Source organism: Prosopis cineraria, unplaced genomic scaffold, assembly GCF_029017545.1.
Source record: "Prosopis cineraria cultivar Desert tree isolate PC_DT_omini unplaced genomic scaffold, ASM2901754v1 PC3, whole genome shotgun sequence".
Classification (NCBI taxonomy): Eukaryota; Viridiplantae; Streptophyta; class Magnoliopsida; order Fabales; family Fabaceae; genus Prosopis; species Prosopis cineraria.
In genome coordinates this window covers 47759193-47773920 of record NW_026555334.1, presented here as the reverse complement: position 1 = coordinate 47773920, position 14728 = coordinate 47759193, and the positions used below count along the sequence as shown (strand labels likewise).

Genomic DNA, 14728 nt, shown 5'->3' with positions numbered 1-14728 from the left:
TCAATAATCGAAGGAGAGTTTGGATATGAAAGTAACAAGAATTGCTCCATTCTTCATTCATAGTCCATCCAACTTTATGTGTCATTTACATTTACGTTGACAATCACAACTTTAATTACTTAAAATAATAACTATCCTATAGCAAATGATAACTTTATTTAGAAGAATTAACATAGTAACTTATGTTGGTGCTTCCTCAATTATTGTTTCTTCATTGCCATTTCCTTTACAACCTATATATACATGATTGTTTCTAACATTGTGCTTAAATAAGGTAGCAATTTCACCATCATTAACAAGGTCTATAAGGGTCACTTCATCAAATCTTATAGTGGATTTCATGTCACTCAAATTAGTGTTAATGCCAAAACAAGAAGATACCATTATTTTAAATTCTTCAAATATCATCCCTTCTCTTATCATTCTTACCCTCACACTCCCATAATCATATTGTATTCTATCTTCAATATTTTTTACAAAATGTCCTCTTATGCAAAAATAACAAAATAGTTCCTTTCCAAAACTAAAAGTAGAAAGAGCCATTTCTTATACCAACATAAAATAATGAAATAGCCATTCATTAACACGTATATTTCCCAAACATCATGATCACATATTTGTTATATTTTATCCAACAACTATTCTTCTTATAGTCACAATTTTGTATTAATTATTCACACTTTAGTTTATCCATCTATAAAACAACTATAAATGATATATCATTTATCATTTATCTATGAGCAAGCATTCATACCCAAATACAGTAGGAAAAATGAAGACTTCAATCTTGAAGAGAAAATGAAGACCTCAATTATTTACGCACATTAACTCACATTAACTTTAACTATTACATATAGGAGGAGAAATTTTCAAGAGGAGAAGAAATTTATTCATGTATAGCAGAGCTAATAGAGGAAGAATAATTACTTAAATATACCCATATACAGTAGCTCGACAAAAAAAAAAGATGATGATGTACGGCAGCTCAAAAAAAAAAAAAGACAAACAGAAGGAGAAGAAGGAAGGAGAAAGGGAAGGAGAAGTAGAAGAAGAACCAAAAGAAAACTACGAAGAAGAGGAGATCAAGAAGACGATGAAATAGAGGTAAGAATGTGCGCCAATTACTCTGCGTTAAGGTTTGAGATTTTTGTTTTATTTGAGAACAATTTTATCATTTCTTTTAATTCCTTAATGACAGAAAATTTCATGAAACTCTAAAAAAATTATGCCATTGAGATAATTTAAATAAATTTTCCTGTCATTTCCAAAAAAAAAAGAGTCTAAAAAATGATATTGCCTTCATCTTCTTTATCACTATTGAAGCTCTTCTTCATCATCATCCACTCTCTTGCCACAAGCTTCACTGTCGAAGCTCTTCTTCTTCTTCATCATCCTCTCCCCCCATCACAACTTTCACTATCAAAGCAAATATGCCTTTCCAGAGAGGGAAAATCATGGATCCACATTTCATTAAAGCAAAGGCAACAAAGTCGAACTGAACGTAGAGAGCCAAACTGGAAAAAAAAATTCAGATATGCCTTTCTAGAGAGCAAACACATTGACCCAAGTAGTAGATCTAGGTTTGAAGATGTCATTGCCTCTAAATTGAAGAAGACGACTTCTGAACTACCATCGATGTCGCTAACCTAGGTTCGAAAATGAAGACGAAGGAAATGAATTGTTGAAGCAGGAATAATCAAACCCATAAAATTGGAAGATCGAATGGAAAGGAATAATTGAAAGAAGAAGATGAAGGAAATGGATTGTCTGACCTGGAATAATCAGAAGAAGATGAGGACGAAATTTTGAAGGAAGAATAAGGGTAATTTGGTCTTAAGAAATTCACTCTTAGTATTGATTTTGCAATACCATTTGAAGGATGGTGGTACTGATTATTTCCCACCTAGATGGATTTGGATTTGAAATTTTTATTCCCATGTACAAAACATAAAAATTTAGAATTGATCAATATCAATACTAATCTTACTCCCTCGTTCTTTTGTACCATACAGGCCTTAGAGAGTTTAGATGCTCCTTTGTCATGCATATAAGCCATCAAGATACAGGGCAGTTGTGGTGGGGACGAGTGCCTTGTTTAAAGGTTATCGACCAGATCTTGATCCTTTGCTTTCCCTAATCGTGTCGCGGCAGCGAGGGGTACAGGTGTCTGATTATAACCTCAGAATTCAGTCATTTCATAAGGGCACCGAATCTTTTTTGCTTCAGTCCTTCTTATGCACGGACAGCCATGCTGTGGCTTCTCTTTTGTATTTATTTTCTTCATATTCGTCTCCCTTTTGCTTGATAAATGATAGAGCACAATAACATCTTACAATTCATATAATCAACCCCACCTAGTGAGATAAAGGCTTGTTGTTGTTGTTGTAATCATCTCCCTTTTAAGCTCGCATTCTTAAGTTAGAAATAAAATATACAGAATATCCTATTCAATGTCGATCTAATTGTCGGTAAACTTCATGACCAATTTATCAATTTTTTGCTCTAATCGGCCAGATCGATACAATTTTCCCCAGCTTGCCATATTATGCATTCAAATTGACCTGAAAACTCAATTTTTATCATGTTGAACCTCAACCGCGAAATATATTCGTAACACGGAAGTGATGCGATAAATTTAGCTCTCCAAATTCTAAAGCCCGACTTAAAAAAAAACAAAAATTACGCCTAGCAGTAAACAACCAGAAGCCCAAATGGAAAAACAAATTAACTCTCGACGAATCAAGAGAGATAAGTGTCTCAATACTATGAAGCAAAACACTAACCGATCTTTTAAAATTAACTTATCTGTGTTCATTAATTTAGGAGCCCCAAAATAACAAACGTATTCATTGAGATCAATTAATTCAACCCTAGCACCTCTCCACGACGGCCCTCACTGTGCATGGTCATTGCAACAACGCAACAAAACTTCCCTGATGATGGCCACAGCATCTGTCACAGCCAGCGAAAGCTCTGAATATCGTCGCTGCTTGCCCAATGCCCATCAAAGACACATTTGAGGTGAAGCTCGGAATTTCTCTATCTCAGGGTTGAGTTGGCACCATCCACTTAAAAGCTGATCCCCAATCTAGAGCGTTTGAACAATGGCAAGTCCATCAGATCGAGGGCGTTCATCTTTCTACATCCCTGTAATAGATTTAAAAAAAAAATAAAAAAAATGACGCCATAACATTTTGCCCGAAAGCACAAAGCACAAAATCCACAACTCCCAAGTTTCTTCAGAGCACAAAATTCACGACTTCAACATTCCAGAAGTCATCTAGGAAGTGCAAAGTCATACAAACTGCACTCGAGTTTGCACGCCATATAAGGCAAAACCAGTTAACCACATTAAGACACAGTGCATTGTCAGCTGATAGCCACAGCGCCATGCTACCGTCATTACATCAATAAAAGCACTTACATAATAAATCTTAAAAGGGAGCCTCCAGTGATTCGTCCCAGACTTCTGCACTCCCATTAGAGGCATCTTCTACGTCTTCTTCCATTGAAAGCCTGATATATTCTCTATGAGCAAACCGATCCCACTCTGTCCATGTTGGATTTTCACGTTCCTATTCACACAAGATAGATACGTTAAGGAAAATACCAACCATGGCCAAACTTACCAACACATGATATTTCATGCACCTGACGAATCAAAAATGGGTCATGAGTTTCGAAGGTCATGAACTTGTTTAGATTGAACAGGATATTAAAAACACTTGCGGAGAGTTTACTGCCTTTCAGGTCACGCAGAGTTATATAGCTCTCATTCTGCAAAATTAACAGTTTATTTTGGTGTAAAAAATGTTAGATGCGGTATGCAGGACATGTAAAAAGTTACAACGATCAAAGATAAAGACTAAAGAGGAAGGGATAAAACATGGCGCATGACTACATGAAACTAGTAATGATATGCCATCTTCCTCAAGAGCGAAACTTGGGAATTTCACCCAACAAAAGAAGGGAAAATCAACCAGTAGAAGAGGTAAGGGCAAACCTCAGGTCCAATCATGTCAATTATCTGGCACAAGATATCCTCAAAAAGCACAGGCTCTTGAGCCATACACTCCATCCGGTGCAATTGCTCCTCATAGAAAAATTGCAGCTCATTCCGTGTCAGAACTCCATTTGCATCCAAATCAATGCACTTGAACCTAGTTATGACAATTCAAAGTCAGCTCAAACAGCAAGTCAAAAACAGGTACAGGTCAATAGTTAAGTCCGCCTAAGTTTTCTTTTTCCCGTTTTAGTAAAGAAACAGGATCAATGACCCAAATTTGACGAACGGTCATGTTCATAAGGGAGGTAGACAAGAGAGGGGAGTGAAAATGTAAAAGAATCTAGTTTTCATTCCTTGGTACTCAGCAGAGATGGTGGAAAATGAACAAAAAGAAGTATTCTATTTCATTTATCCTTCATTTTTCCTAAGCCAAGCAAGTTTTAAGCAATTTACATCCCAAACTTTCAAAGTCAATTTAATTTGTCACATTGTTAATTTTGCTAAGCAGCTCTGAGCCCGGCGAGTAACTCCCCAGTTTTACACGCTGGTCTGATAGTTCACCCAACTGCCAACTGTTGCACAATATGGAACCATATTACACAATGCAAACGATTACAGTAACAGATTCGTGTTCTCTAGGACATTTGTCCATCAAAGAGACTGTCATCAATAGCAAATTTTTTCCACTCATGATTTGTTCTATTTTGCATTAAGCTTTAAAAATTACCAGGATCCAGATCAAGCAATGTTCTTAAACTCAGACTATTGAACCAATAGATGCATTACTTCAAGGATTATTAGTTTGATAATAGATAGCCCTGGTCAAACTAGTAGTGATTAAATTAATATAATTCTTATTTTATGTATCAAATTAAAATGTTGCATAAAAATCTAAAAAGAGAAGTCCATACTAATAAATTTCATAACTTGATAATCAAATTTAAATAAATCAATCTTCATCCGTAACCCTAAGTTGAACTTAAACCACTGGCAATCACTAATCAATCATCATATTCATGGAGATTAAATCCATTTGATTTCACTTCATTAGCATCTCTATATCAGGAGAATCACAACCATCACTAAGCTCAACTCCAAAATCATCAAGCAAGTCCATAATTGGAAAGCCCGCAACATCCATATCTTCATCACTTAAATGGATGTTTAATAAAAAATTATTTATATATTAAAATAATATACTCCCTTTAGTCTCCAACATGAGTCACTTTGTTATTGTAATTAGCACATAATTGGTTAGTTAGTTAATATAGCCGTTGGGAAGGGCGTTAGGAAGGGATGTCTATATATGGGCTGATAGTTGTATTTTGATGTTTTATAAAAGAGGACGTATTATTCAGTGACACCGCTACTTCTCAATTTCTCTCAACTTCTCTTTAATCTCTCATTCTTCTCTACTCTCTCTACCTTCTTGTTCTTCTCTCATCCTTTTTCGCGCTCTCTCAATTTTCTATCATTCCAAATTATTCCTACCTATCAGTGGTATCAGAGCAGACGCTCTTCGGCTCCTCTTCTTTATCCCCAATCACGGTTCATGGTCAAGACACGCAGCTGAAACCAATAAAGCCAACAAAAAATGGAAGATTTCATTGTCAAGATCAAAGAAAACAACGGAAAGATTGATGCTTTGACAGAATTGGTTGATGGGCTCTCTTAACAACTTCAATCATTAGTAAGGGATTGAGAGGCTGAAGAGAAGGCAACCACCAAAACAGACAGATTGCTGAACGTTGTCACGAGCACAAGGATCATAAACGCAGAAATCGGTATAAATGAAGAGAATATAGGAGGGCCACTCAGTTTACGAAGATGGAATTCCCAAAGTTTACTAGGGAAGACATTCTTGGCTGGATTATGAAATGCGAGCGATATTTCGAGCTTGATGAGACGCCAGAAGAAACCAAGATTAAGATAGCAAGCATGCATCTTGACCCAAGAGCCTTCCAATGGCATTAAGCTTATGAGAAATCATGGGAAGGAGTTCGGCCAACCTGGGAAGAACATATAGAAGAAATTAAAGACCATTTCGAACTTATTCATGAGACCCCGATAAGCAATTTAGCTCGTCTGAAGCAATGAGGAGCTTTGGCCGAGTATCACGATGAGTTTGATATGATCGCGTGTAAGCTACGACTACCGGAAGAGTATTTGGTGGACATGTATCTCTCAGGTCTTTAAGAGGAATATGAGGGTCCGGTATGCCTTTTCAAACCTCGGACCCTGAGAGAGGCTCAGAAGCTCGCGAGAATGCAAGAAATCATATTTCAGAGACAGCCAGAGAAGAAAAGCCAAAATAAAGGGGGAGGATACGTGGCACCCTTAATTTCAGCCACCCAACCCTCAGCACCAGCCATAAAACCTTTCCAGTCAAATGCATGGGCTCCCTATAAAAAAACACTAATGGGCAGTGGCTCCCTAGCGTTGCTTAATCGTTGTTTGGAAACCTACCTTCGGTGCATGTGTTGGGAACAGCCCAAGCAGTGGAGTAAGTGATTGTCTCATGCAGAGTGGTGATATAATACCACTTTTCACACAGCAACTAAGGCTACTCCCTATGAACTTCTATATGGTCAGAAACCTCCTCTCCATTCTCCTTATTTACCTCATAATAGTGTGCTAGATGCTGTGGACAGGTCATTTACAGCAAGAGAAGAGATGATAGCTGTTCTCAAACATCATCTCCATCGCGCTGCGAATATGATGAAGCAAACGGTAGATTCACACAGATCTGATAGGGAATTTGCAGTGGGACAATGGGTTTTCTTAAAGTTACAAACCTATAGACAACTTTCTGCAGTTTCTAGGAGTAATCAAAAACTAGCTCCTTACAAAGTGATTCAAAGAATTGGAGCAGTGGCGTACAAGTTAGAACTACCACCTGATTCCAGACTACATGCAACCTTTCATGTATCCCTATTGAAGCTATGTCCTTATCCTAAAGTCAAGTAGAGGCATCCACCTCTTGACTAGCCTAAAGTACCTCCAGTTTTAGAACCTAAATGCATTTTGCAGAAAAGAGTTGGCCGGAAAAAGAGGAGGATAATTACTGAAATTTTGGTCAAGTCGAAGCAATTACCAGAGGAAGAAGCATCTTGGGCAACTTTGCATCAGTTCCAGCAGCAATTTCCTCAATTGAGAGGGGGGTATTGTTATAAATTTATAATTAGGACATAATTGGTTAGTTAGTTAGTTAATATAGCCGTTGGGAAGGGCGTTAGGAAGGGACGTCTATATATAGGCTGATAGTTGTATTTTGATGTTTTATGAAAGAGGACGAATTATTCAGTCACACCGCTACTTCTCAGTTTCTGTCAACTTCTTCTCTTTAATCTCTCATTCTTCTCTACTCTCTCTACCTTCCTGTTCTTCTCTCATCCTTTTCCGCGCTCTCTCAATTCTCTATCATTCCAAATTATTCCTACCTATCACACTTGTTGGAAAGTTTTCTTGATCCAAAATGTAACTTTTCTAGGTTGTTGAGATCATTAAATGACATTTTCCTTAAGTACCCCTTATTAAAATTTGGGAATCAAAAGCTACGAGAGAAAAATTAGACAAGACATCAAGAATAATTCAATTTACTATGGAGAGAGGTCAACCATTTCAATAGGGAAAAATTTGGAATATAATTATTTTGGAACTAATTTAATTAGTTAAACTACTTTAATATTTTTTTAATATCAGTAAAGCAATGGTGACTTATATTTAAAACCAGAGAAAGTACAGCTAGTTCTTCAAGCTTGTGCAATAGAAGGAACCCCATCTAGTAAGTTCAACATGACTGAGCAGACTAGTCGATTTGGTCTAATTCTTACAACTTTGGGATCAAGTTCTAGTAATAGACAATTTTATCAATCAACCTCTTGTTTGAAACACACCCACTCAGGTACACACTGAGTCTGCAACTACCATATCTATTGACATTTTATAGATAAAAGAAAATAATAAATGACCCAAGACATAATAAGGGGGGAATACCAATACTCAAGACTAGGCTCAGATGATTTATCCTCTTCTGACAGTATAAAGTAAACAAAATCTTCATATCCCATCTTTCCCTCAACCTTGCTCATAAACTTTCTGGGAACCTGTGATTATATTGAAGCAAGTCAAAGTCATATGACAGCAGTAGAAATATATTCTCAAGATAAACACAATATCTAATCCACAAAAACCTGAGAAAATATTCTATCAACAATTCGATAGGTAAGCGCATGGTTGCCATATCTAATAAGATTCTCTTTGTCTATCAAGAAATCGTGATCTGTATCCAGCTCCCAAAACTTGCAGTATATAACATAGAAATGCTCATAAGAGAAGTACCTGCATAGGGGTATTAAAAAAGGGCAAAAATTAAGGCAATATACTATATTTGATCGGGAAGAAATAGAACTGGTTTTTTTAAAAAATAAAAAATAGATTTTTTTGGATAAAGTTAATTTAATGTTGTATTCACACAACTCGTCTACCTCAAAACCTTGTTAATGTCTTCTTCTTCGTCAGCATGTTGCATTGCATCAATTATGTTTCCACGCTTCAGCTCCCTCAGGGTAAGACGACCATTCCCAGATCTATTTACGTAGTAATATATTCTGTATATTACAGTTTCAGCTGGGCCATTGGAAGGACATGTTAAAAAATATTGCACCCAGGAGGAAAATATCATTGCCCCAATAATCATGACAACACAAACCAGTATATGCCTAGACACCAAAAAACAACTTTGAAGAAAACTTTCCAACTAGTTCTCCAACCTGCTACTCAACACAGATAAAGCACTACTTTTTTTCAAATCACATACTGGAACGTACTCCCTCTGATCCTTATTATAAGGGGCCTTATAAAAAAATTCTTTGATCCTTAATATAAGGCACTGACAGGGATATTAATTACATTTTTCTAATATTATCCCAATTTAAATTCATTAACTATGAGAGAGAATATAATGCAAATTTGAAAATTTTTCATTTAAATAGAAATAAAATTGGAAGTTTACTTTAATTTTAGACAAAGTTAATGACCTACCCACCTCTTCTTGGTTCTGGTAAGGTAGCTTAAGGTGCCTTATAATAGGGACTAGAAGAAATATATTAGCAGTAAAAGAATAATTAAAAAAAAAAGAATAAGCAAAATGAAAGCCATAAATGGGATACTTGTTACATAATTATTTGTTCACTAGTAATTCATTAACAATTTGACCCCAAGAACAATTGAAAGAAAATGAAAAATTTGGGCTGATGCATCATTGTTGCAAGGCATGCATTGCCAATTGCCTACCAGTTGCAGCCACATAGAATTGTGTTACCACACAAATAATGGAAGATAAGAAGCCAAAGTGATTATTTTATGGTGAGACTGATTCCAATCGGCATTATTGGAGCTTGACAGATCTATGATCAGAAATCAGCATGCAGATTTCTGAGGATTCATTAAACTTTTAAGGAACATAATATCGGTTTGCCAGTATCTATAGTTAAATGAACATGTATATACAACTTTAAAGCCAAGCCTGAAGACAGACCATATCTCTCTTGAAACTCAGGTGTACTCTGGAGGAATTCCAGCCCTGGATGGGTTGCCAATAGCTCTCTTAGTACAGGTTTAAAATCATCCTGAGATTAAGTAAAATGTCATTATCAATTAGATGAATACAAACATAGTTCATAAGCCCAAAAAAAAAAACAAAAAAACGGATACTTGCCTACAAGAACTCTCCCACACCTTGCTTGATTGGTGCAAGGGAAAGGGATTCCATTTTCCTTGCAAAATCAAGGTATATATATCCCCCAGTTATAATTACTCAACAATATTTGTTTCTTTTCATTACTCCTTGTTTATTAAGGGGCAAAAGAGATATTTTTCATCTATAAAATCACTTTTATCATTATATTCTCTATTCCAATACATTTCAAACAAACAGCCATTATGCACACAGAAGAGAAGAAAGTTAAACAAACAGAAAAGTAGGAGAAAAAAAAAAGAACAAAAAAACCTGCGTAAGGTACTTGAGATCTGGTTGCTTTAAAATTGTGTATATTTGAGTTGCCATGTCCATCGTCAACACGTTGCCATTAATCCAATAATCAATGAATGCGTTCCTATAGTAAAATCAAACCACAGATTTATGCATGAATGTTAACAAATAATTTATTACAGGATGCAACACGATTCAACTATTAACCCTACACTTTGGAAAGGAGAAAACTGCATAAAACCAAGTTTACTTTAATGACAACCCGTAATGTCTTCCACACATTAGATGAATCAGCATAATATCTGGTGTTAAAAGATGTAAGCAGTGTCTAGAAAGGGGAAAAGTAATCACAAGAAACATCATTAAGTAGTGATGGCCACAACTCTGATTTAGTCAATGATTGATTTCACAATGAGACTGGCAATAGCTCTCACTTTAAAGAAGATAAAATGAGATAAAGTGCAACTGTAAGTTCTCAATCATCCCGCTTATGTGATATAAATTCCAGCCCTAGGCGCCGCCAAGTTTTAGACATAGAAGCAATCAAGCTATTGATTACAACAGCATGCGTAGGAGCATACTGCCACATTAAAAAGGCAATTTGCTAGGATAACTTCTTGTTTGGTTATAAGCACTACAGACACCCACCCAGCCAAATAATATGCAAACCCCTTCTTTGCAAGCCTAGTTTCCTCCTCCTCCCAGCCTTAATTGGTAGCCTTTAAATCCTAAGGCCCTATTTAGCACACCCTAAAGGATAAAAGACAGATAGTATCAGTAGCATTGGGTAGTAATGTATAAACATCCACTGTTTAAGCCTTTAATAAAATCACACGTTAGCTGCACCAGCATATATATGTATAACGTGTTTGTTGATAGTATGAAAATATTACCTTACACTTGCCATATGTATTCAAAAGGAAACAGAAAATATTACCTTACAGATGTAAATAATATTATACTCATTTTAACATGAAAATAGTGATAGTAGTGATGGTGAGCGTAGGAACATTAAGGCAGTGTGGCAGCCATATGATAACAGTGATGGTAGCAACTGCTAGGCAAAGGAAGTCAATTTGGAGGAGGTCAGTTACAAGGCAATGGTAGCTGTCGTGCAAGATGACAAAAGTGAACAACCAATGATGGTGGTAATGGTAGTAAGGACGGGAGTAATGGGATGCTGTGATGGGCAAAATGCTTGCAGTAATAAGATGAGGTCACAGTGGCAGGAACAATGACGACATCAATTGTTGAGGTAGTGAGGGTGACAGTAATGTTTAATGTTAGCGATGATGAAAGTAAGAGATGGCAACACCAATAATGATTACACATACTGGTGAGATGGAGACAAGAATAGCGATGGCCACAGAATTTTAGCAACACTATAGTTCTTTTAGTAAATGAAGACAAGGGATGTGGAAGCGACAATGCTTGTAATGATAATGATATGACAATATATCAGCAAATCAAGACAAATATAGTTATTTTCTTTAAGAAAGTTACCCAAGATTTCTTATCATTGCATATTCCTCTCCTTTGGCGGGGATAAAGTTACATGCTTACAACCATATAAAATAAACTGGCCTAATAATCCTTTACATTTAAGGGCATATAAACATAGAGTGTATTAGTTTATCCTATCTGACACAAATTTTATAGGGGCTAAGCAATCTAGCAGGACAAGCATTGATGGTTGGCAACTCCTTCAAAAAACAAATCTGGTTATCAAGAGTGAAATTTCATTTTAAAAGAAGGAATACTGGGGGGAGCAGATGCATTCAGCCAAACAATTTTGAACAGAGAAAATTTTAATTTGCCCCAGCACCTAGGAGACAATCTTATCCAGAAAGCTAAATGCAAGGACCGCCAAAAACAAATTAAAAGGGGATGGTGGAACAAAAGTTGTGTCAAGGAAAATTGAAGTGCACACCTTGTCACAAAGCCGGTTCCTTTGGAGTCAATCTTTCTGAAAATAGATGTTGAAAAGAAAGATGGCAGCTTGCAGACTTCCTTGGTAACTGATTTGAATTCTGGCATACCAAAGAAACAAGTAGGACATAATTCTCAGAGGTGGTTGTTGGGATCAGGGAGTGATTATTTACAGAGCTTAAATTTGAATCTTAATTAAAAATCACTTGTTTTCCCAGCTGCATCAAACTGGTCCATTAGGCAACATAGATATATTTGTGATATCTCACCATGCATCTGCAGTCCATCTAACTGACCATAGAATAACTGATCAACCCTAAACAAGCATTGTTCTTTCAGTTCACTTGGAGGTGGACGCCCTTGTTGAAAGTAAAACTGCAAGAATGTAGGAGCATTTATCACAAAAAGAATAGCACGAAACCTAAAATTAAAATTAGGGGGGGCATGTCCCAATACATTTTCAATTGTAAGATTAGGCACCAAAGAGGAGTGTCAACCAGGAAAGACAACAAGAAAACACGTCAGACTTGACTAACCTGAGGTATCAATTCTTTGACTGGCTCACTGACAACTTTCAAAGGAGAACTTAAATTAGAAAGGCCAACCCTTTGTTTCACTATACGAGGGGAACCAGACGTACTTCTTGGTGAAAGAGGAGGTGCAGTCCCTGCAGGAAACATGGAAGGCAGAGAATTGCTTGCTGCATTGGGACTGGAGCACGCACCCGGGACATTCAAGGGAACGCCAGACTTGGCTTCATTAAGCAGAGATGATACCTACAGATATCAAGAAGTGAGACACGAGATGGAAATCATGTTTTGTAAATTATTCAGAGGGGAAAAAGAACTTCAGCACATGAAACAAAAGGCCAAAAATGTATCCCCTTGTTAACGGCATTCCGCACTTTCATTACTATGCACATTCCTATTTTTGGGGAACGAAATTAAAAATGGAATTAACTCCCACTTTTAGATGTGAACAGGAGCAGATAGGCACCAAAAATGGAATGCAATAGAAACATATTGAACTTAATTGGTCGAACTGCTCTCCTTTGGCAATTTGGTATTCAAACTTCATGTTAGAATGATGTATCTTGTCTCTAATTGACCGGATCCCACTAATTTTTTTTTTTCTAGACTATCGAGATGTGACGACCAGAAGTCCTGCTATTCCCCTTTTGATATCGTAGTTGGTTCCACGATAGCTCGTTCCTCGCTCATGGATACAGCCTACAGGATTCGTGGCCATATAAGAGTACATGGCAAATTCCAACACGGACAAAAGGCAAACTAATGAGGCTTTTGAAGTACACAACCTAACCAGATGCCAATTCGGAAATTATCGAATGAAACCTACCACTCGATTACTCTCGGGAAGCGATAGCCACTGCTCGAAGAGCTTCTCAACAAAGTTTTGGTTCGACTTGAGGGCCAAAGCAGAAAACTCCGGGAGCTGCAGTAATTCGACGTCCAACGCCGCCACGTCACTAATGACTTCCATGATCATCCAAACCAATCGCTATCTCTCATTCACGTGCAAAACCAATGAGCAGCATATAGATCGAATCGAATCCTGGATTAATTTGCAAGAGTTGAGCAAGTTAACTTTCAATGCCTTTGAATCGAGAAGCCAGATTTCAATTAGATTCTAAAATGAAAAGGGAAGAGTGCGCTTGAGATAGTCAGATAGGGAGGTGCAGATTAATCAGGAACCCTAGATCTTTCAGGGATGAAATTTATTAGCAGGTTATGCTGAAGAGAGGAAACGGTGCGAGTGATCCGGGAGAGAAGAATTACAATTGAATGGGGGTGAGATGACAAAGAGGGGAGGAAAATTGTCCAGAGATCAACGCAAATTTGGAGGGAGAAAGGAGAAATCGTTTTGCAGATACATGAAAAAGGTATTTTTAAAAATAATAAATAGATCCATGGGGGAAATAAAAAAGAAAAGAAAGTATAATTTGTGGCGGAACCAAAGAGCTAACACGTGCTCCTGCGTGCTGCCAAGGAGAATGGAATGGGTGCAAGATCTTTGGCAAACAGCAACGTTTCCAGCCCCGTCAGCATTTAAAATAAGCAAAAATATTTGGTTCTTGTATTTTTTTAACCCATATTGTTATCATAGAAAGTAGATTAATTTCTCAATAAATTTAAACAGTGGAGGGTTATCCTCCCCTAAACAATACTTTTCTATGTACACTTGTTCTTATATTCTTAATATTGCTGATATTGATGATTATTGAAGCTAGACCTTGTAGTTTAAAATTTTTTAAACCAGTCCCTGAAAAGTTTACGTCGTTAAACTGAATTAGTGGAACAAATTTCATCTGAATCATATTTCCTTAGTATTATCAAAATCAAATTATACATAGGCAATACTTGTTCTGAATCATTAATGCCAATGCAATACGGTCAACTGTTATGTATAGTTATTGTTGGTTTGAAAACAATATATGAATATAATTTTTAAATTGGATATTTACAAACTCTACTTCACTTAGGATGAACTCTCATTCTCTAATTATTATGTACAATGATACTCTAATCATACATATCAGTCACATTTAACTTATGGTTATAACTCAAATAAGAACATAATTCACATTTTCTCAAAAACTCATTTCTCACTCTATAATTTTTAAAATCAAGCATACATACATAATCATACGCACATGTATTCATAAATAACTCGTGAACAATTTTACAAGCTAACAAACAGTATAAATTATTTGGTTATCTCAACTTTTTTGATACAAAAGGATTACTTGTGGTAAAAGTGATGCTTCAATAGTCTCTTCAATC

The 14728-nt window shown here is 36.4% G+C and overlaps 1 protein-coding gene across 3 annotated transcripts; it reads right to left on the bottom strand.

The window, feature by feature from the left end:
- Window positions 1-2692: 2692 nt before the first annotated feature.
- On the bottom strand, window positions 2693-13842 carry LOC129304639 (probable serine/threonine protein phosphatase 2A regulatory subunit B''delta). 3 transcript variants are annotated; one of them, XM_054944363.1, is made up of 14 exons: window positions 13724-13842; window positions 13284-13499; window positions 12464-12703; window positions 12197-12302; window positions 11929-12028; window positions 10017-10122; window positions 9546-9636; window positions 8494-8635; window positions 8200-8347; window positions 8003-8112; window positions 4004-4160; window positions 3652-3777; window positions 3425-3575; window positions 2693-3147 (listed from the first exon to the last, which is right to left on the bottom strand). In XM_054944363.1, exons 2-13 carry the CDS (start codon window positions 13431-13433, stop codon window positions 3435-3437), a joined length of 1617 nt encoding a protein of 538 aa, XP_054800338.1. In that variant the 5' UTR covers window positions 13434-13499; window positions 13724-13842; the 3' UTR covers window positions 2693-3147; window positions 3425-3434. The 3 variants fall into 3 exon arrangements, with proteins under 3 accessions (XP_054800338.1, XP_054800337.1, XP_054800339.1); XM_054944362.1 differs by having other exon boundaries at window positions 13284-13827; XM_054944364.1 differs by lacking the exon at window positions 3652-3777 and having other exon boundaries at window positions 13284-13829.
- Window positions 13843-14728: the final 886 nt, after the last annotated feature.